At 46.0% G+C, this 23857-nt stretch overlaps 1 protein-coding gene across 1 annotated transcript in view; it reads left to right on the forward strand.

Moving 5' to 3' along the window:
- The window catches only part of PLA2G4C (phospholipase A2 group IVC), a 50734-nt gene that overhangs the window by 8623 nt on the left and 18254 nt on the right, over positions 1–23857 (forward strand). Inside the window, exons 5-11 of the mRNA XM_031660361.1 lie at positions 2212–2401; positions 3785–3905; positions 6154–6294; positions 11318–11394; positions 15293–15386; positions 17939–18046; positions 23200–23295. Of these exons, the coding sequence (XP_031516221.1) occupies positions 2212–2401; positions 3785–3905; positions 6154–6294; positions 11318–11394; positions 15293–15386; positions 17939–18046; positions 23200–23295 (827 nt within the window). The remainder of the gene's footprint in view (positions 1–2211; positions 2402–3784; positions 3906–6153; positions 6295–11317; positions 11395–15292; positions 15387–17938; positions 18047–23199; positions 23296–23857) is intronic.

The raw sequence follows: 23857 nt of genomic DNA on the forward strand, positions 1-23857 counted from the left end.
TAATTTTTGTATTTTTAGTAGAGGTGGAGTTTCACCATGTTGGCCAGGCTGGTCTCAAACTTTTGACCTCAGGTGATCTGCCTGCCCTAGCCTCCCAAAGTGCTGGAATTACAGGCATAAGCCACCATGTCTGGCCCATTTTAAATTTTCTAGTAGCCTCTTCAAGAAGGTAAAAAGAAACAGTGAAATGAATGATCAATTTTCTTTAACCCAATATATCCAAAACATTAGCGTTTTGACACATCATTAAGAAAAACATTGTTAATGAGATATTTGACATTCCTTTTGTCAGACTAAGTCTTTGAAAGCTGCTGGGCCTTTTATACTCAGCGCATTCCAAGTTGGATGCACAAGTCTCATTAGATGTTAAGGGAGGCCCAGGGCAGTGGCTCATGCCTGTAATTCCAGCACTTTGGGAAACCGAGGCGGGTGGATCACCTGAGGTCAGGAGTTTGAGACCAGCCTGGCCAACATGGTAAAACCCTGTCTCTACTAAAAAGATAAAAATTAGCTGGTTGTGGTAGCGGGTGCCTGTAATCCCAGCTACTTGGGAGGCTGAGGCAGGAGAATCATTTGAACCCAGGAGGCAGAGGTTGCAGTGAACCGAGATCAAATCACTGTACTCCATCCAGCCTGGGTGACGGAGCAAGACTCCGTCTCCAGAAAAAAAAAAAGATGTTAAAGGAAAGAGCTTTTCATACCCAGCTTGTTCCAAACATACTTCAGAGTTTCCCAGTAACTGAATGGAGTACCAGTGTTTACATTTAAGCTAATTAAAATGAAATAAAAATTTAAAATCACGCTAGCCACACTTCAAGGGCTCAAGAGCTACGATGTGTGTTTAATACATTGGATGGTGTGAGTGTAGATAGCACCCAATAAGCAGCTTTAAGGACATCAAAAATTTTTATTGAGCCCAGGCACAGTGGCTCACACCTATAATCCCAGCATTTTGGGAAGCTGAGGTGGGAGGATTGCTCGAGGCCGCAAGCTTGAGACCAGCCTGGGCAACATAGTGAGACTCTGTCTCTACAGAAAATAAATTTAAAATTGAGCAGGGCATGATGATGCACCTGGTGAGTAGTGTGGTTCCAGCTACTCGGGAGGCTGAGGTGGGAGGATCATTTGAGCCCAGGGATTTGAGGCTGCAGTGAGCCAAGATCATGCCACTGCACTTGAGCCTGGGCAACAGAGCAAGACCTGTCTCAAAAAAAAAAAATTATATATATATATATAGACTCCATGTGACACATCAGCTCCCTTGCCTTCTGCCATGAGTAGAAGCTTTTTGCACCATGCTTCTTCTTGTACATCCTGCAGAACTGTGAGCTAAATAAACCTCTTTTCTTTATAAATTTAAAAAGATATATATACATACATATATATTTTATATATATATATACACACACACATATATTTATTGAGTGAACAAATGAATATCAAGTCTTTTTTTTTTTTTTTTTTATTAGACGGAGTTGTGCTCTGTCACCAGGCTGGGGTGTAGTGGCACAATCTCGGCTCACTGCAACCTCGGCCTCCCAGTTTCAAGTGACTCCTCTGCTTCAACCTCCTGAGCAGCTGGGACCACAGGCGTGTGCCACCGTGCCTGGCTAATTTTTGTGTTTTTAGTAGAGACGGAGTTTCCTGAGTATCTGGCACTACAGGTGCCCACCACCGTGCATGCCACCATGCCTGGCTAATTTTTTTGTATTTTTAGTGGAGACGGGGTTTCACCGTGTTGACCAGGCTGGTCTCAAACTCCTGATCTCAGGCAATCCTCCCACCTTGGCCTCCCAAAGGGCTGGAATTACAGACATAAGCCACCACACCTGGTCCCTTTCATTGATTTTTCTAGGATTATGTGAGTTAATAGGTCTAAAAGACTAAAGACAGTTTGTTGCTGTCACATGTAAACCTTTAATAAATGCCGACTGCAAAAAACATTTGACTCAGATGAGGCCTTTCTCCCATCATGCTCTCATTTTCCTGCCTGTGAAATAGAAGGATTGTCCCAGATGATTTTGAGCCTCCTCCTTTGACCCTGATCGTTCTGCAGTTATATTTATTTAATGTAAATTTTCCGTTTCCTCTGCGTGTCGCCCTCTCCGTGAGGCAGGTGTTCCTGTGAAGGACCTCCTCCCACGCATCCTTCCCCAGTCATCATCGTCCACACATACAATGCCGAACTCACTCTCTTCCTCTGTCCTCCAGGGCAATATCTTCTCTCTACACCAATGATGGTGACATGGAAGCTCTCGAGGCTGACCTGAGACATCGATTTAGCCGACAGGAGTGGGACTTGGCTAAGAGCCTACAGAAAACCATCCAAGCAGCGAGGTCTGAGAATTACTCTCTGACCGACTTCTGGGCCTACATGGTTATCTCCAAGCAAACCAGAGAAGTAAGTCATTTTCCGCTGGGGACCTGGGGTCGGGGTAGGAGCAAGGGGTCTCAGGGCGTGAGGTTGCCAAAGATACTGACTGGCACACCTTTTAAGTCTTTCAGTACTTTCAAGACATCAAAATCTGGGCATTTCGATGGATGCCTCAAAACTTAAGTATATCAGAATGACTGGGGTTGCAAGTGACAGAAACTGACTCTTATTCATTTATGCAAAAAATAAAGTGATATGATTTACTAGAAAGATACACAGACATCCAGGGCAAGAAGAACAATGAGGAATTATGATGGAATAAGGCAAAAATAGGGAAAGTCTCAGACCCAAGACAACTTTCCTCTCCATCCCTCCTTGGCCATTTGATGTCTTGAATTCACTATTTCATTTCATTTCATTTCATTTCATTTTTCAGAAAGGGTCCTGCTCTGTCACCCAGGCTGGAGCGCAGTGGCGGGATCGTAGCTCACTGTAGCTTTGACCTTGTGGGCTCAAGCAGTCCTCTTGCCTCAGCCTTTTGAGTAAGCTGGGGCAACAGGCATGCACCACCATACCTGGCTAATTTTAATTTTTTTTTTTTTTTTTTTGTAGAGACAGGGATCTCACTATATTGCCCAGGCTGGTCTCCAACTCCTGAGCTCAAGCAATCCTCCAACTACTGGGTTCAAGTGATCCTCCCACCCCAGCCTCCCAAAGTGCTGGGATTATGGGTATGAGCCACTGCATCCAGCCTATCCTAACACTTTGGGCTTTTGTTGTTGTTTTGTTTGTTCTTAAGACAGGGTTTCACTCTGTCACCCAGGCTGGAGTGCACTGCAGCCTTGACCTCCAGGGCTGAAGCAATCCTCCCAGCTCAGCCTCCCAAGTAGCTGGGACTACAGGCACCCACCACTGTGCCTGACTAATTGTCTTTTATTTTTTATTTTTTTGTAGAGACAGGGTCTTGCTTCATTGCTCAGAGTGGTCTCCAAATCCTGGGTTCGAGTGATCCTTCCACCTCAGCCTCCCAAAGTGCTGGGATTTATAGGTATGAGCCACTGCACCTAGCCTATCCAGGCACTTTGGGTGGCCGAGGCAGGAGGATTGCTTGAAGCCATGAGTTTGAGACCAGCCTGGGCCACATAGCAAGAGCCTGTCTCTATCAAAAAATAAATTAGCCGGGCATGGTGACATGCATCTGTAGTCCCAGCTACTTGGGAGGTTGAGGCAGGTGGATTGCTTGAGCCCAGGAGGTTGAGGCTGCAGTGGGCCATGATTGTACCACTGCACTCCAGCCTGAGTGACAGACTGAGACCCCTCTAAAAAAAAAAAGTTGGCCTACGTGCAGAGGTTCCACCCTGTGGGACCCATATGCTCCCTCACACTTCGTCTTGGCGCCTTCTCCCAAAGCTGCCGGAGTCCCATTTGTCCAATATGAAGAAGCCCGTGGAAGAAGGGACACTACCCTACCCGATATTTGCAGCCATTGACAACGACCTACAACCCTCCTGGCAGGAGGCAAAAGCACAGGGTAAGCAAACATTTAGAGGGAGGGAGAGGTAGTAAGGGACGGAACGGCATGGAGTGAAATGGAAGAGTGTTTCCCTGCCCTTCCCTTGGGGAGCCCAGGAAGAGGGAAGGGCTCAGGATTGCGGAAAACGGTGCTCAGCTTAGAGGAGAGAAGAGGGAAGTCCCAGAAGTGACCAGAGGACACGCACTTGCTTTGCATGGATCAAGAAAACCTTTAAGAGGTCAACATGGTGGCTCACGCCTGTAATCCCAGTCATGCCTGTAATCCCAGTGCTTTGGGAGGCTGAGGTGGGAGGATTGCTTGAAACTAGGCGTTGGAGACCACCCTGGGCAACATAGTGAGACCCCATCTCAAAACAACAGCAACATTAAATAGCAAAACAAAACAAAACAAAAAAACACAATAAAATAGTCAGGCATGGTGGCAGGAACCTGAAGAATCTACTCAGGAGATTGAGGCAGGAGAATCACTGGATATCCAGAATTCAAGGCTTCAGTGAGCTGTGATTGCACCATTGCACTACAGCCTGGGCGACAAAGTGAGACCCTGTCCCCCCCCCAGAAAAAAGAAAGAAAAAAGAGAGGACGGGAAGGAAAAAAGAAAAAAAAGGAAAGAAAACTATAATAAGGGATGTTTGAAGGATGGTGGGGTGGGTGGGAAAGGCTGTCTCTCACTTTTGTTTTGTTTTGTTTTGTTTTGTTTTGTTTTGTTTGAGACGGAGTTTCTCTCTTGTTGTCCAGGCTGGAGCGCAATGGCACGATCTCGGCTCACTGCAACCTCCGCCTCCCAGGTTCAAGCGATTCTCCTGCCTCAGCCTCCCTAGTAGCTGGGACTATAGGCATGTGCCACTACGCCCGGTTAATTTTGTATTTTTAGTTTCTCCATGTTGGTCAGGCTGGTCTCGAACTCCTGACCTCAGGTGATCCACCTGCCTCAGCCTCCCAAAGTGCTGGGATTACAGGCGTGAACCACGGCTCCCAGCCATCTGTCAGTTTTTAGATGTCTTCCTTCTCCATAGGTCCAATTGTCACCCAAATGCTGGCAGCTCTCCAGTCATTCCAGTTTCTCTTTTGAGCTCATCTCTCTCCTGAGATCCACACCTCCTTACCCTATTTCCTAAGCACTTACTTGTGCACTTACTTGTTCAGCAACTGTGTCCTGGCTTCTCACGATATATCAGGCAATGTTACCAGTTACCAATGGTTGGACATCTCCCGGCATCTCAAGGCTCAGAAGCCCTCAGTGTGAATGGTGTTTGTTTGTTTGTTTGAGACAGTTTTGCTCTTGTTGCCCAGGCTGGAGTGTAATGGCGTGATCTCAGCTCACAGCAACCTATGCCTCCCGGGTTCAAGTGATTCTCCTGCCTCAACCTCCCAAGTAGCTGGGATTGTAGGCATGCGCCACCACACCTGGCTAAGTTTTGTATTTTTAGTAGACACAGGGTCTCACCATGTCAGTCAGGCTGGTTTCAAACTCCTGACCTTAGGTGATCCACCCGCCTGGGGCTCCCAAAGTGCTGGGATTATAGGCGTGAGTCACCGCGCCCAGCCGTGAATGTTTTATCTCTCTCCTCAGTGTGTTTCCTTGTGCTGTTTTCTCACCAGAGCAGATAGAGCTGACTCCATCCATTCCATAGGCCCCACAAATTCAGTCCTTCCCAGCCCTAGAAATCACCCCCTCCTCATTTTCATCCTTTGTGCTCTTCTACGTCACCCCCAGACCAGGTCTCCCAGTCTCCTGGGAGACTCTTGTAATTAGTTCCTCACTGGCCTGCCCATCCCAAGCTGTCCGCCTCCTTCCCTGGCTACCTAATGGAAGTTTCCAGGATGAAAATCTGATCATGTCATTTTCTTGCCTGGAATATTCTAATGACTCACATTGGAATCATGCATTAGATTTATGCCCACAGACAAACCTCCATGCAATCATGTGGCTACACTCTTCCTTTGCACTCCAGGGTTCCATGGAATTGTAGCCACAATGAGACGGAAGAGAGAGGCAGGGCTGAGGGTTCAAGCTCTGGAAAATACTGGAAACAGGCTGCTGTGGAAGTTATGAGCTGCCACCAGCAGTGTAAAGACTCAGGTCTGAGGATGAGATCCCCAGTGGTTTCTGACACCACACGGTCCATCTCTGACATTCTCCTGGCATGGTTGTAATTCCTCATTAATAGATTTTCTTTTCCTGCACACCTGCTACGTTCCAAGTTCTGTGCTCGGACTCACTTGCCCTTGTATTTCCTCTGCAGAGACCTGGTTCGAGTTCACCCCTCACCATGCTGGCTTCCCTGCACTGGGGGCCTATGTTTCCATAACCCACTTCGGAAGCAAATTCAAGAAGGGAAGACTGGTCAGAACTCACCCTGAGAGAGACCTGTCTTTCCTGAGAGGTCAGTGCTGGGGTCAGAGGGGATTAAATGGGGGTGGGAAGTGGAGGAGAGGTAAGAGGGTCTAGCTTTGCCCAGCTCTTACATTTTTGGGGGGAAAGAAAAGGACTTGGTATGCTTCCAGAAAGAGGAATGGTGTGTTCCTCCTGCTGAGTCTTCAGTGTCTCTCAAAGGTCTCCTTAATGTGTCAGATACATGATATCCTATCAAACAATCCAGGAGAGAGAGCTTAATAGAGGGGCTCAAGTCCAGGGCTGTGGCTTCCAATAAGCAGATTCAGAATGTTTGGGATGACATGGTGCTTTGGGAGGCTGATATGGGAGGATCCCTTGAGACTGGGAGTTTGAGACCAACCTGGGAAACATAGCAACACTGTGTCTCTACAAAAACTTAAAAATTAGCCGGGCATGTTGGCATGTGCCTATGGGTCCTAGCTACTCAGGAGGCTGAGGCAGTGGAAGGATCACTTCAGCCTGGGAGTTCAAGGCTGCAGTGAGTTATGATCCACCACTGCCCTCCAGCCTGGATGACAGAGAAAGATCCTGTCTCAAAACAAACAAACAACAACAACAAAAAAACTAGAATGTGTTTTGGGCACCAGCAAAGCAAGGGGCATACAATTTTTTTAAAACAGAGTATTTCCAGAAAAAATTACAACAAAAACCAAAAATAATCAAAACAGTGATAGTGAGTAAAATCAGAACTTGATTAAATGTCCTTGACTGTAGCTTACACACTGGTATCACTTTTAGTTGTGGCTTCATAATCTTCTGAGAACTCAGGGTCTGAAGGCATTACCCTGCTAGGCAGACAGCTCCCCTACACGGGACAAATAATGCCAGCTTGAGAAAGTCATTTATGTTACCTGAGCCTCGGTTTTCTCATAGGGAAAGTACTTATCTCAAAATGTGGGTATGAGAGTTAGGCATAATCCACAAATAAAGCACTCAGCCCAGTGCCCAGCACATGGTAGTAATTCAAGGATGGTTGAATCACCATGATTTTAGCATACACTTTTGAGACATGCTGGGACCCTGATATTATTTTAAATGCAGGGGATTCAGTCATGAGCAGGACAGTGAAGGCTCATTCCCTAATGAAGTTTGCACTCCAGGGAAGGAGATGATGAATGAACACACACAAAAATAAATATATATTATAATGTCAGATCATAGTAAATGCTATCTTGAAAAATAATTCATGATAAGGGGCTGGAGAGTGACCACAGTATTATTTTTAATTGGTGGTCGAGCTTCTGACAGGAGATGGCCTTTGAGTGTGGACCTGATGAAAAGTGAAGCCATGCAGATATCTTAGGGGAAAAGCACATGGACAGAGGGAAGAGCAAATACAGAGACCTTGTATTAGTCCATTTTCATACTGTTATAAAGATACTACCCGAGACTGGGTAATTTGTAGACAAAGAATGTTTAATTGACTCACAGTTTCACATGGCTGGGGAGACCTCAGGAAACTTACAATCATGGCAAAAGGCAAAGGGGAAGCAAGAACCTTCTTCACATGGTGGCAGAAGAGAGAAGAGCAAGCCAAAGAAAAACTACCCAACACTTATAAAACCATCAGATCTCGTGAGAACTCACTCACTATCATGAGTGCAGCATGGGGGGAACTGCCCCCATGATCCAATTACCTCCCACAAAGTCTCTCCCTCAACACCTGGGGATTACAACTCGAGAGATTTGGGTGGGGACATAAAACTTAACCATATCAGACCCTAAGCCAGGACCGTGCTTGTCTTACTCTAGAACCAATGAGAAGACCAGTGAGGTTGGAGCCTCCTGAATGAGGCTGTGAGAGAGGGCTGGAGAGGTAAGCAAGGTCCAGATCATATGGGACCCTGAGGGACACAGATGAAGTTTAGTTTGTATTCCAAGTGTGTTGGGAGAGCCAGGGAGGCAGTTTAATTAGGGTGGTGACCTGATTCAGTTTATATTGGAAAAGATCGATCTCTCTCTCTCTCAGCATGGATTAGGGGTGGGTGTGCAAACTTAGAAGTTGGGAGCAGTTGAGAAGCTAATGGTCCTGGTGACAGATAATGGCAGTTTAAGGTTGGGTACCAGAGTGGATATGGGAGGGAAGTGGATGGACTCTGGAAACCTGGAGATGGATGAAGAAGAATTACACCTGGATTGGATGTGGAGAGTAAGGCGAATCAGAGATGACATTAAAGGTTCCAGCTCTGGCAACCTGGTAGATGGAGGGGTGTTCTCAGGGAGAGGAATGAGGTAGGATGAAGGGGATCTTCCCCCTTTCTCTTGTCTGAACAGAAGGGGTCCTTCATATTGCCAAGCCTGGCTCCTGTCTCCTATCGCCGCCATCTTTTTGCTAAATCTGGTCTTGGGCATCAGATATTCTGAAATTGTCACTCCCAGGTGCTCCTTATAACATTATTATTTCCTTGGGTGTGTGTATCACCTACTGAAGTGGTTCTGTACATGTCTCTTATCCCCCCCTCACACACCCGGGTGCTTTTTATTTATTATTACAAAATACATATAGCATAAATTTTGCCATTTTAACAATTTTAAAGTGTCGAGTACAGTGGTATAAATACAATACATCCATAATGTTGTGCAACCATCACCACCATCCATCTCCATAACCCTTTTCATCTTGTAAAACTGGAACTCTATGCCCATTGAACACTTAACTCCCTGTCACTCCCTCCCTTAGCCCCTGACAACCACAATACTACCTTCTGCCTCTATGAGTTTGACTACTCTGAGTATGACATGTAAGTGGAATCATGCACTGTTTGTCTTTTTGTGTCTGTCTGATTTCACTGAGGAAAATGACATTGAAGTTCATCCATATTGTACCATGTGTTCGAATTCCTTCCTTTTTATGGATGAATCATATTCCATTGTACGAATATACCACATTTTGCTTATCAATTCATCCATCAATGGACACATGGATTGCTTTCATCTTTTGGCTGTTGTGAAGGAAGCTGCCATGCACGTGGGTCTATGAATATCTTTTTGAGACCTTGCTTTCGATTCTTTTGGGTACATACTCAGAGGTAGAGTTGCTGGATCATGTATGTGGTAATTCTATTTTTAAAATTTTGAGGCCGGGCCTGGTGGCTCATGCCTGTAATCCCAGCACTTTGGGAGGCTGAGGCAGGAGGATCACCTGAGGTCGGGGGTTTGAGACCAGCCTGACCAACATGGTGAAACCCCATCTCTACTAAAAATACAAAATTAGCCGGGTGTGGTGACACCTGCCTATAATTCCAGCTACTTGGGAGGCTGAGGCAGGAGAATTGCTTGATCCTGGGAGGCGGAGGTTGCAGTGAGCCAAGATCGTGCCATTGCACTCCAGCCTGGGCCATCTCAAAAAAAAAAAAAAAAAAAAATTGAGGAACGACCATACCATTTTCCACAGTGGCTATACCATTTTATATTCTGCCCAATGGTGCACCAGGGTTCCAATTTCTCCACGTCCTCATCAACACTTACTGTTTTCTGGGGTTTTTTTGGATACCAGCCAACCCAATGGGTGTGTCTATAGTGTCTTTGAGTTTTCTTCTTCTTTTTTTTTTTTTTTTTTTTTTTTTGAGATGGAGTCTCACTCTGTCACCCAGGCTGGAGTGCAGTGGTGCAATTTCTGCTCACTGCAACCTCCCGAGTTCAAGTGATTCTCCTGCCTCGGCCCAGCTAATTTTTGTATTTTTAGTAGAGATAGGGATTCACCATGTTGGCCAGGCTGATTTTAAACTCCTGACTTCAATTCATCCACCCACCTCAGTCTCCCAAAATGCTGGCATTACAGGCGTGAGCCAACGTGCCTGGCCCTGGCTGATTATTCATTTTTTATGTCTCCCTGTATCTATACAAATATGTTTGGCTAAAAGTCACTAACCAACCACAGTGCCCTAAGGAAATGTGGGATTAATTTTCTTACAAAAGAAAAAGACAGGCCGGGCACCGTGACTCACACCTGAAATCCCAGCACTATGGGAGACTGAGGCGGGCAGATCACTTGAGGTCAGGAGTTCGAGACCAGTTGGGCCAACATGGTGAAACCCCATCTCTACTAAAAAAACACAAAAATTACCAGGGCGTGGTGGTGCATACCTATAATCCTAGTTACTCAGGAGGCTGAAGCAGGAGAATCACTTGAATCTGGGAGGCAGAGGTTGCATTGAACCGAGATCACATCACTGCACTCCAGCCTGGGCCACAGAGCAAGACCCCATCTCAAAATAAATACATAAATAATGCAAAGATAGGTGGCTGGGTGACATTGGTTTAGCTGTGGAACATTAAGCAGAAGGACCTAGGTTTATTCTGGGTTTCTGCTCCTCCATCCTTAGCATATTAACAGTCACCCTCATGCTGAACTCCTCCACACCACAGGATGGCTGCTGCATCCAATGAAGCTGCAACCTTTTTTTTTTTTTTTTTTTTTTTTTAAGTCAGGGTCTCTCTCTGTCACTCAGGCTGCAGTGCAGAAGCACAATCATAGCCCAGCACAGGTCTCGAACTCCTGGCCTCAAGCAATCTTCCTGCCTCAGCCTCCCAAGTAGCTGAGACTAGAGTTGCATGCCACCACACCTGGCCTGCTCCTTCTGAGAAGGACAACAAGCACTTTGCAGAAGTTCCCCCAGCAATGTGCATGGACCACAGCTTGACCTCCCCCTAGCTGCAAGGGAGGCTGGGAAATATTTGCCCTTCCTGCCTGTAGACTGAGAAGGGTTGGCATGAAAGGAAGCTTGAAATGGCCTTGGGGTAGCCAGTCTGCAGCGCCTGGCTGGCTCTGCCCATAGAAGGTTCGTGAGGACAAGGACCTTATCTGTCTTGTTTACTGCTCTATTCCAGCAGCCAGAAGAGTGCCGGGTGCCCACTAATTGCTTCATACATATTTATGGAATGGAAGAATGATCTTTCTTCCTGTTGCAGATCCCTGCAGTGCTTTATACCAGTCTGCTGGTGCTTTGAATATCAAGCATGACAGTCACATGATGGAGAATGTTTGAATTTTATTGCTATTTTCTTGGCAGGTTTATGGGGAAGTGCTCTTGGTAATGCTGAAGTCAATAGGAATTATATTTTTGGTGAGTATTTGGGGAACAGAAAGGTCAAAGCCTAGAGATATTTTGTGCAAGGAGATTCACAGTACTTTTCCTACTCATGGCAGAAGAGAGACCTGTATGTAATTGTTCTAGCAACTGCATTTCCTGACATTTATTCTCATATAATTGGGCAGCCAGGATGACCACAGAGTGGATGAGAGTACAGACCCCCTTGGAAGGAATGTTGCTTTGGTACATGTGAGCTTTGTGACCTCTGAAAAGTTCCTTAACCTCTCTGTGCCTCAGTTTCTGCCTCTGTGCCATGCGGGTGATAATAATAGTAGTTATGATGAATGAGTTAATTCATCAAAAGCACACAGGACAGTGCCTTGCAGATAAAGGCACTCAGTAAACATTAGCAATCTGACTGGATGCAGTGGCTGACACCCATAATCCCAACACTTGGGAGGCTAAGGCGGGCAGATCACTCGAGGCCAGGATACAGTGGCTCACACCTATAATCCCAGCACTTTGGGAGGCTGAGGTGGGTGAATCACTTGAGGTCAGGAGTCTGAGACCAGCCTGGCCAACATGGTGAAACCCCCATTTCTACTAAAAATACAAAAATTAACCGGGCGTGGTGGTGCATACCTGTAGTCCCAGTTAGTCGGGTGGCTGAAGCAGGAGAATTGCTTGAACCTGGGAGGCAGGGGTTGCAGTGAGCCGAGATTGCATCACTATGCACCAGGCTGGGCAACAGATCGAGACTGTGTCTCAAAAAAAAAAAAAAAAAAAAAAGAAAGAAAAAAAGAAAAAAAAGCAGACAAAATTTATTGACTATTCAAAAATCTGAAAAAGATGAAGCAGAAGCTTGACCTAACTGACACGTATCAGGACTCAGCTTTCTATCACATTTTCAGCACATGTGGAAAAATTGAATTTTGATTTGATCTCAAGTAAAAATTTATAACATGTACAATATTTTAATTATAGGGATTAACTCTGCTACTATTAGGTAATAATATTTTTAAATATTAAGTTTTTTTGTTTTTTTGAATTTTTACTTCAATAGCTTTTGGGGGTACAAGTGGTTTCTGTTACATGATGAATTATGTAGTAGTAAATTCTGAGATTGTAGTCCACCCATCAGTGTATGTTTTAGAGTATGTTGCACTCAATATGTAGTTTTTTGGTTTTGTTTTTTGAGACAGTCTCGCTCTGTTGCCCAGGCTGGAGTGCAGTGGAGGGATCTCATCTCATTACAACCTCTGTATCTTGGGTTCAAGTGATTCTCCTGCCTCAGCCTCCCAAGTAGGTGGGACCACAGGCACGCACCACCATGCCTGGCTAATTTTTATATTTTTAGTAGAGATGGGGTTTTGCCGTGTTGGTCAGACTGGTCTCGAACTTCTGAGCGCAAGTAATCTGCCCGCCTCGGCCTCCCAAAGTGCTGGGATTACAGGCATGAGCCACCACACCTGGCCCCAGTGTGTAGTTTTTTGTCCCCACCTCCCTGCCCTCCCCTTTCTCAATCTCTGAAGTCCATTATGCCACTCCGTATGCCTTTGCATACCCATGGCTTAGCTCCCACTTGTAAGTGAGAACATGTGGTTTTGGTTTTACGTTCCTAAGTTACTTCACTTAGAATGATGGCCTCCATCCAAGTTGCTGCAAGACATTATTTTACTCTTTTTTATGGCTGAGTCATATTCCATGCTGTTTATATACCACATATTCTTCATCCACTCATTGGTCAATGGGCACTTAGGTGGATTCCATATCTTTCAATTGTGAATCGTGCTGTGATAAACATACATGGGCATGTGTCTTTTTTATTTTATTTTATTTTAATTGAGGCAGAGTCTTGCTCTGTCATCCAAGCTGGAATGCAGTGGTGCAATCTCACTGCAACCTCCAACTCGCAGGTTCAAGTGATTCTTTTGCCTCAGCCTCCCAAGTAGCTGGGACTACAGGCATGTACCACCATGCCTAGCTAATTTTTGTATTTTTAGTAGAGATGGGGTTTCATCATGTTGGCCAGGCTGGTCTTGAACTCCTGACCTCGAGTGATCTGCCCTCCTCGGCCTCCCAAAGTGCTGGGATTACAGGCGTGAGCTACCATGCCTGTTCCCATACATCCGTATGTTTACTTTTGTTTTTGTTGTATTTGCTTTTGGGCTTTTGGTTGTGAACTCATTGCCTAAGTTAACGTCTAGAAGAGTTTTTCTGATGTTATCTTCTAGAATTTATATGACTTCTGGTCTCATATTTAAGTCTTTGATGCAAATTCACATTGAATTTGTGAGCTGATTTTTGTATAAGGTGAGAAATAAGGATCCAACTTCATTCTCCTACATGTGGCTTGCCAGTTATCCCTGCACCATTTGTTGAATAAGGTGTCCCTTCCTCCACTTCATATTTTTGTTTGCTTTGTCGAAGATCAGTTGGCTGTAAGTATTTGGCTTTATTTCTGGGTTCTCTATTCTGTTCCATTGTTCTACATGCCTACTTTTATACCAGTACCATGCTGTTTTGGTAACTATAGGCTTGTAGTATAATTTGATTGGGTAATGTGATGCCTCCAGATTTGTTCTTTTTGCTTAGTCTTGCTTTGGCTATGCGGGCTCTTTTTTGGTTCATATGAATTTTAGGATTGTGGCTGGGCATGGTAGCCACACATGTGTAATCCCAGCACTTTGGGAGGCCAAGGCAGGTGGATCACCTGAGGTCAGGAGTTTGAGACAAGCCTGACCAACATGGTGAAACCCTGTCTCTACTAAAAATACAAAAATTAGTCAGGCATGGTGCATGCACCTGTAATCCCAGTTATTCGGGAGGCTGAGGCAGGAGAATTGCTTGAACCTGGGAAGCAGAGGTTGCAGTGAGCCGAAATCGGCCATTGTACTCCAGCTTGGGTGACAGAGCGAGACTGTGTCTCAAAAAAAAAAAAAAAGAATTTTAGGATTTTTTAGTTCTGTGGAAAATGATAGCATTTTGATGGGAATTACATTGAATTTGTAGATTGCTTTTGGCAATATGGTCATTTTCACAATATTGATTCTACCCATCCATGAGCATGGGATGTGTTTCCATTTGTTTGTGTTGTCTATGATTTCTTTCAGCAGCGTTTTGTAGTTTTCCTTGTAGCGGTCTTTCACCTCCTTGGTTAGGTATATTCCTGAGTATTTTTTTTTTTTTTATTTTTTGCAGCTGTTGTAAAAGAGGTTGAGCTCTTGATTTGAATCTCAGCTTGGTCATTGTTGGTGTACGTAGCAGTGCTACTGATTTGTGTACATTGATTCGGTATCCTGAAACTCTACTGAATTCATTCATCAGATCTAGGAGCTTTTTGGATGAGTCTTTAGGGTTTTCTAGGTGTACAATCATATCATCAGTGAACAGTAACAGTTTGACTTCCTCTTTACCGGTTTAGATGCCCTTCATTTCTTTCTCTTGTCTGATGGCTCTGACTAGGACTTCCAGTACTATGTTGAATACAAGTGGTAAAAGTGGGCATCCTTGTCTTGTTCCAGTTCTCAGGGGAAATGCTTTAAACTTTTCCCCATTCAGTGTAATGTTGGCTGTGGGGTTTGTCATAGATGGCTTTTATTACATTGAAGTATGTCTCTCGTATACTGATTTTGTTGAGGGTTTTAATCATAAAGGGATGCGGAATTTTGTGAAATGCTTCTGCATCTCCTATGATTTTTGTTTTTAATTCTGTTTCTGTGATGTATCACATTTGTTGACTTGCGTATGTTAAGCCATCCTTGCATTACTGGTATGAAACCCACTTGATCACATCATGGCAGATTTCAAGCTACCAACACGAGGTCACTGAGCACAGAGTTGGAAGACGGGTACAAAATTAGCTCTCACAACAGACTACAATCCATGGCTGCCACTTCTACTAAAGAGATGTCCCTGCAGGTAATCTGTATTTTCTATAACTGGTGACTTTACTGTACAGTTAAACATCCCCCCTGCCTCTGTTCTTTTGCAGCCCCGTTACTGAGGCTGCAACAAAGTTTGCAAAGGGAACGTCCTGCCCTGAAAGGTAAGCATCCTACTTTGTCATGAATCCCTAATGATAGTGTAGACTGCACACTGACTTGAAGCCAGCCATTGTCCTAAAAACTGTACGTGTCTGATTCATGTAGTGCTCCTTTGGGAATGGAGAGGAACATGGACTCTCACAGGTGCCCAAGGCCATGCAGCCAGGTGGAAGCAGGATCAGAGTTCAAACTGACACACTGTAACCATATGCATGTAAGGTATATCTATGCACTGTAACCATGTGCATAGATATACCCTAGGTATGCCTAGGATCCAAGTGTCAGAAGCAGAAAATGGGAACAGCCTGAGGCAATTAGCAAATTGAGAGGAAAAATACTTCCCAAAACTACATAGGCTGAGAGTCTTGAAGGAGCCAGACTTGACCCATGGTGGGAGTATGGAGAACAAGAACAAAGTATCAGATGAATTCTGTATGGAGAAGTTAGATTATATTATGGAGGAGACTATATTTGTTCAGGAGAGGTTGTACTGTACAAAGAAACCACAAATTGCTATGACTTAAGACACAAAGGGTTTATATTTTGCTCACCCAAAAAGCAATATGGGTTGAGTGTTCCTACAGGGCACCTTGGCTCCATGTGGGGACTTAGGCATCCAAGCTGCTTGTGTCTCTTTTTTCTTTCTTTTCTGTTTTTTTTTTTTTTTTTCTTTTTTTTAAAGACAGAGTCTAGCTCTGTCGCCCAGGCTGGAGTGCAGTGGCACTATCTCAGCTCGCTGCAACCTCTGCCTCCCAGGTTCAAGCTTTTCTCCTGCCCCAACCTCCCAAATAGCTGGGATTACAGGCACCTGCCATCACACCTGGCTAATTTTTGTATTTTTAGTAGAGACGAGTTTTCACTATGTTACCCGGGCTGCTCTTGAACTCCTGACCTCAAGTGATCTGCCTGCCTGGGCCTCTCAAAGTGCTGGGATTACAGGCATGAGCCACCACGCTGGGCCAAGCTGCTTGAATCTCATTGCTTCTCCTCTTGGCACAAGGTCTCCTTGTCTGTTCTATGAGAGGAGAGAGCTGGAGAGCCACAGAAGGCCTTTTGTAGCCAGGCCTGGAAGTAGCGGGCACCAGCTCCACACACCTCCTGTTGGCCAGGATCAGTCACATGGCCCCAGCCTAACTACAGCAGGGGCTGACAAAGGTGGTCTCCCTTCCATTTGTGGAAGATGCAACTGGGGTGAACACAGCAGGGTACTCTTGCTTTTTCACAGGCCAACAGTCAGGTATGGAGTGACGGTAGGTCCTGAGCACAGCCCTGCATCCACTTCATGCCTCGCTCCCTGTTTTAGTTGTGAAGGCTGCTAGAGCAAAGTGCCATACATAGGCTGGCTGGCTTAGCCACAACAGAGATTTATTTCTCAGTTCTGGAGGCTGGAAGTCCAAGATCAGAGTACCAGTAGGGTTGGATTCCTGGGAACCCGCTTCTGGGTTGCAGAAAGCCAACTTCTTGCCACATGACACGCTTTAATATTGTTTTTTGACATCAGCATTCACTATATGCTGGTTATAGACAAGTCTGGGAGGAGAATCTATCTCCAACCTACAAATGGCTAACGAACGTTATGGGATGGTAGGCTGGTGACTGTGCCACTGCACTCCAGCCTGGGCGACAGAGTGAGAATCTGTCTCAACAACAACAACAACAACAAAGAAATATCAACCCCAAGGTGATGGTATTAAGAGATGGGGCCTTTGGGAGGTGTTGAGAGCATGGGGTAGAGCCCTCTTGATTCGGATTAATCCCCTATAAAAGAAGCCTCAGAGAGCTCACTCCAAGGAATGCGGTGAAGACTGAAGGGTAGAATTTATGCAAAATGCTCCAAGATAAGCCTGGCAGGTGATGTTCTCAGCAAATGTGAGCAGAGCTATTATCAGTGTGTGTGTGAGAGAGAGTTGAGCATCATCTAATTCATGAGTATGGATAAAAATAAAAGAGGGGGTACCAGGCATGGTAGCTCAATGCCTGTAATCCCAGCACTTTGGGAGGCCGAGGCGGGTGGATCACTTGAGGTCAGGAGTTCGAGACCAGCCTGGCCAAAATGGTGAAACCTTGTCTGTACTAAAAATACAAAAATTAGCCGGGCCTGGTGGTGGTGCACGTCTATAGTCCGAGATACTCCAGAGGCTGAGCCAGGGGATTCGCTTGAAACTGGGAGGCAGAGGTTGCAGTGAGCTGAGATTACCCCATTGCACTCCAGCCTGGGCAATAGAGCAAGACTCTGTCTCAAATAAATAAATAAATAATCAAATAAATAAAGAGGAGAAGACTTTGCCTCAAACCCTGAATAAGATGAGCATGTAAAAGATGAGTAGAGGTGGAGGCAGAGGTGAAGGAGCTAGAATAAAGAGGCCAGAAAGTCAGAGAGAGCAAGGTAACATGGAGGTCAGCAGAAGGCAAGGGGAGAGAGGGTCACCTGGAGAAGGAGGTCACCTTGGGAGGAACTGCAGGGCATTACAGAAGGTGAGGCAGAACAGGGTCTGTGGTGTTCTTGGCAGGGTACTTAGACAGCATCTGAGACCACCTAGGTTTCTTGACGTAGATGAAGGCGGTGAGCCTAATTACAACTGGCTGACTGAGATGCTCGAGAATTGGACCAGGACCTCCCTGGAAAAGCAGGAGCAGCCCGATGAGGACCCTGAAAGTAAAGGTACCGTGCCTAGTGTGATAAGTATCATCAACAGTAAGTGCCACCAACCTTCTCTCTCCTCTTGCTCTTCCCCACCCCTGTGGGCCAGTCCTGCAGGGGACATGACCAGATGTCCCACTGGTACAGTTTGGATGCTTGCTCCCTTCCAAATCTCATGTTGAAATGTAATCCCCCAATGTAAATTAGTTCAACCATTGTAGAAGACAGTGTGGCAATTCCTCAAGGATCTAGATCCAGAAATACCATTTGACCCAGCAATCCCGTTACTGGGTATATGCCCAAAGGAATAGAAATCATTCTGTTAGAAAGATACAGGCACGTGTATGTTCACTGCAGCACTATTCACAATAGCAAAGACATGGAATCAACCCAAATGCCCATCAATAATAGACTGGATAAAGAAAATGTGGTACATATACACCATGGAATACTATGCAGCCAGAAAAAGGAACAAGATCATGTCCTTTGCAGGGACATGGGTGGAGCTGGAAGCCATTATCCTCAGCAAACCAATGCAGGAACAGAAAACCAAACACCACACGTTCTTACTTATAAGTGGGAGCTGAATGATGAGAACACATGAACACAGGGAGGGGAACAGCACACACTGGGGCCTGTTGGGTGGGGGTGGGAAGAAGAAGAGCACCAGGATAAATAGCTAATGCATGCAGGGCTTAATACCTAGGTGATGGGTTGATAGGTGCAGCAAACCACCATGGCACACGTTTACCTGTGTAACAAATCTGCACGTCCTGCACATGTATCCCAGAACTTAAAATTAATTTAAATTAAAAGAAAAAGAAATGTAATCCCCAGTGTTGGAGGTGGGGCCTGGTGGGAGGTGATTGGATCAGGGGGACGGATCCCTCCTGAATGGCTTAGCGTCATCCTCTTGGTGATTAGTGAGTGCTTGCTCTGAGTTTATGTGAGATACAGTTGTTTAGAAGTGTGTGGCACTGTCCCCCTCGCTCTCTTCTCCTCTTCTCGACAAGTGATGTACCTGCTCTCCCTTCACCTTCCATCATGATTGGAAGCTTCCTGAGGCCCCACCAGAAGCAGATGCCAGCACCATGCTTCCTATACAGCATCCAGAGCCGTGAGCCAATTAAACCTCTTTTCTTTATAAATTATCCAACCTTGGATACTTCTTTATAGCAATGCAAGAAAGGACTGATACGCCCACCCTCTATCCATCCACCCGGCCATCCATCCATTTAGGATGTCTTGAGTCATTAGCATGAAATAATAACTCTCCTAATAACAGGCTGGGGGTAGGGGTGACAAAGGGGAAATGACAGACCAGGTGCCTGCCTGGAGGACTCACAGTCTAGAGGACGAGATGGAGAATAGATAGGTAAGTTCATCCCCGACTGGGCTAATTTCTATGGAGAAGGCTGGGTGCAGTGGCTCGCACCTGTAATCCCAGCACTTTGGGAGGCTGAGGCAGGAAGATCACTTGACCCCAGGAATTCAAGACCAGCTTGGGCAACACAGCAAGACCCCAACTCTACAAAAATTTTTTGTAAAAAATTAGCTGGGCATGGTAATGCGTTCCTGAGACAGGATTTGATGCTCCAGTCTGGGGGCAGAATTTCTTCTCTACAAACTGTTTTGCCCTTAAAGCCTTCAACTGAGTAGATGAGGCCCACCCACATCACTGAGAATAATCTTCTTGAAGTCAACTAATTGTAGCCGTCAACCACATCTACAAAATACCTTCACAGCCACACCTAGGCTAGCATTTGATTAAATAACTGGTTACTGTGGCCTAGCCTAGATGACATGTTCTAAACCATCCTCCCAACATCCTAAGTGCTATAGGCAGACTCTTATTTATTCCTCATAAAACTACAAGGGATAGGCATTACTGTCTTCCTGGTTTTACAGATGAGAACAGAGATGTTAAGTAACTTGCTCGGGGGCCCGGTGCAGTGGCTCATGCTCATAATCCTAGCACTTTGGGAGGCCAAGGTGGGTGGATCACCTGAGGTCAGGAGTTCGAGACCAGCCCGGCCAACATAGCAAAACCCCTTCTCTATTACAAATACAAAAAAAAAAAAAATATTTAGCCGGGCGTAGTGGTGGGTGCCTGTAGTCCTAGCTACTCAGGAGACTGAGGCGGGAGAATCCCTTGAGCCCAGGAGGCGGAGGTTGCAGTGAGCTGAGATTGCACCACTGCACTCCAGTCTGAGACTCTGTCTCAAGAAAAAAATAAATAAATAAAAGTAACGTGCTCAGGGTCTCACAGCTAATGAGTGATGAAGTCAAATTCAAATCGGCATCTAGCTCAAGCACCCACCTCCCTACTAGCTTTGCTCTCTTACCGCTCTGCCCATGCTGTTCAGAGAGGATTGAGGCTGAAAAACCAGGAAGAAAGAAATCAGAGCGGGAGGCTATGTTGCATCCTGGATGGAAAAGATACTGCATAAGGTCCTGGCAGCTGAGATTGGGAGGAGCAGAGACACTGAAAAGATGATCAGGAGGTGGAACTGGCAGGTCTTGGTGATACTCCGGTGTGAGGGTGAGGAAGAGGCAGAAGTCTGGGGTGATGACCTGATTTACGCCTCAGTGACTTGGCAGCCCCTTGGGCTGAGGACGGGAGCACAGGAAAATGTGCTGGGCACTTTAGAACAGCTCCTGGAACATTCTGCATCGTCCTCCCCCATGAACCTAAAGAAAACAAGCTCATTTCTCCAGGTACACAGGTGATCATACAGTCATTAAATCTCCATCTTTTCTTTGCCAACTCCCTCCACCCCAATGGCCCAAAGTCGTGTCTCACCAGTGGCTCAATGACAGATGCTGGATCAGATGGCCAGGACCCTGAGGCCCCTGGATGCCAACCTTTCCCAGCTCGCCGGATTTGTCAACTCTCCTGCCCTAGCAAATACCACAGGCGGGGTGGCTTCAACTAGAGGCTTTTTATTTTCTCACGGTTCTTTTTTTTTTTTTTTGAAATGGAGTCTTGCTCTGTCGCTCAGGCTGGAGTGCAGTGGCGAGATCTCTGCTCACTGCAAGCTCTGCCTCCCGGATTCACACCATTCTCCTGCCTCAGCCTCCCAAACAACTGGGACTACAGGCGCCCGCCATCACACCCGGCTAATTTTTTGTATTTTTAGTAGAGACGGGGTTTCACCGTGTTAGCCAGGATAGTCTCGATCTCCTGACTTCATGATCCGCCCGCTTGGGCCTCCCAAAGTGCTGGGATTACAGGCGTGAGCCACTGCGCCTGGCTTTTTTTTTTTTTCTTTTTTTGAGACAGGGGTTTCCCCATGTTGTCCAAGCTGGTCTCGAACCCCTGACCTCAAGTGACCCACCCACCTGGGCCTCCCAAAGTGCTGGAATTACAGGTGTGAGTCACTGTGCCCAGCCTTATTTTCTCACAATTCTGCAGGCAGGAAGTCCAAGATCAAGGTGCCAGCAGGGTCGGTTTCTCCTGAGGCCTCTCTCTGTGGCTTGCAGATGAACGGCCGCTTTCTCACCGCATCCTCCCAGCCCGACCTTTCCTCTGTGCACATGCATTCTTGGTGTTTTCTTTGTTTTTGTTTTTTTTTTTTGATACAATGTCTCACTCTGTTCCCCAGGCTGGAGTGCAGTGGCACAATCATAGTTCACTTCAGCCTTGAACTCCCAGGTTCAAGTGATCCTCCTGCCTCAGCCTCCTGAATAGCTGGGACCACAGGCTTGCATTCATATGCCCAGCTAATTTGCTTATTTTATTTTTTATTTTATTTTATTTTATTTTATTTTTGTAAAGATGCGGTCTTACTATCTTGCCCAAGCTGGTCTCCAACTTCTGGGCTCAAGCGATCCTCTCACCTCGGCCTTCCTAAGTCCTGGGATTACTCTGGCGCCTGGTGCTCTTCCTCTTCTCATGAAGACCCCAGTCCTATTGAATTAGGATCCCACTCTCATGACCTCAGTTATCCTGAATGACTCTCTTTTTTTAAATTTTTTTTTATTTTTTAGATTTTTATTTTTTATTTTTATTTTTTTATTTTACTTTATGTTCTAGGGTACCTGTGCACAACGTGCAGGTTTGTTACATATGAATACATGTGCCATGTTGGTGTGCTGCACCCATTAACTCGTCATTTACATTAGGTATATCTCCTAATGCTATCCCTTCCCATTTCCCCCACCCCACAATAGGCCCCAGTGTGTGATGTTCCCCTTCCTGTGTCCAAGTGATCTCATTGTTCAATTCCCACCTAGGAGTGAGAACGTGCGGTGTTTGGTTTTCTGTTCTTGCGATAGTTTGCTGACAATGATGGTTTCCAGCTGCATCCATGTCCCTACAAAGGACATGAACTCATCCTTTTTTATGGCTGCATAGTATTCCATGGTGTATATGTGCCACATTTTCTTAATCCAGTCTGTCATTGATGGACATTCGGGTTGGTTCCAAGTCTTTGCTATTGTGAATAGTGCTGCAATAAACATACGTGTGCATGTGTCTTTATAGCAGCATGATTTATAATCCTTTGGGTGTATCCCCAGTAATGGGATGGCTGGGTCAAATGGTATTTCTGGATCTAGATCCTTGAGGAATCACCACACTGTCTTCCACAATGGTTGAAGTAGCTTACAGTCCCACCAACAGTGTAAAAGTGTTCCTGTTTCTCCACTTGTTGTTTCCTGACTTTTTAATGATTGCCATTCTAACTGGTGTGAGATGGTATCTCATTGTGGTTTTGATTTGCATTTCTCTGATGGCGAGTGATGATGAGTGATGATAAGACGGAGTCTCGCTCTGTCATCAGGCTGGAGTGCAGTGGCACGATCTCAGCTCACTTCAGCCTCCACCTCCCAGGTTCAAGTGATTCTCCTGCCTCAGCCTCCCAAGTAGCTGGGACTACAAGGCGCCCGCTACCACGCCCAGCTCATTTTTGTGTTTTTAGTAGAGACGGGGTTTCACCATGTCCGCCAGGATGGTCTTAATCTCTTGACATTGTGATCTGTCCACCTCGGCCTCCCAAAGCGCTGGGATTCCTGCCATGAGCCACCACCCCCGGCCCAGAATGACCTCTTTAAAGGCCCTGTCTCCAAATACAACCCCATGGGGGATGAGAGCTTCCACGTATGACTTTGGTGGGGGCAGAAACTACTCAGTCTCCTGTACTCAGCTTGGCTGTCTCGGCTTCTTTCTCTAGGCTCAGTCAGTGACTTTTTGGATTTTGTGAGAAAAACAGGCATTTGCGCTTCAAAGTGGGAATGGGGAACCACTCACAACTTCCTGTACAAACACGGTGAGAAGACCCTCCTCCCACCGCCCTGGTCTGTCCGTGCGTGTGAATGCGCTGGAGTAGGGGAAGGGGTGGGGCTTGAAACAATCCCAGGCTGGTCCTTCACCAGAGCTTTGGAGCGGGGCTGGTGTCAACATGCCCAGGGGTCTGATTAGGGGAACCTTCGCTCGGTGGTGTGGTCCGTACTGAAAAATGTGTGGCCTCGCTGCGAGTCCCAGTCATCGTGAAAAGCCTCACTGATGGTTTTCTCTGGTTTTGCAAAAATGCAAAAAACTCTAATTTCTTGTCAGCTAGTCCTAGGACCTGGTCTTAAAAAAAACACTTCTATGAGCCAGCGCAGTGGCTCACGCCTGTAATCCCAGCAGTTTGGGAGGCCGAGGTGGGCGGATCACTTGAGGTCAGGAGTTCAAGACCAGCTTGGCCAACATGGTAAAACCCTGACTCTACTAAAAATACAAAAATTAGCCGGACATGGTGGTGGGTGCCTGTAGTCCCAGCTACTCGGGAGGCTGAGGCAGGAGAGTCGTCTGAATCCAGGAGGCAGAGTTTGCAGTGAGCCGAGATC

The sequence above is a fragment of the Papio anubis genome, chromosome 20 (assembly GCF_008728515.1).
Source record: "Papio anubis isolate 15944 chromosome 20, Panubis1.0, whole genome shotgun sequence".
Classification (NCBI taxonomy): Eukaryota; Metazoa; Chordata; class Mammalia; order Primates; family Cercopithecidae; genus Papio; species Papio anubis.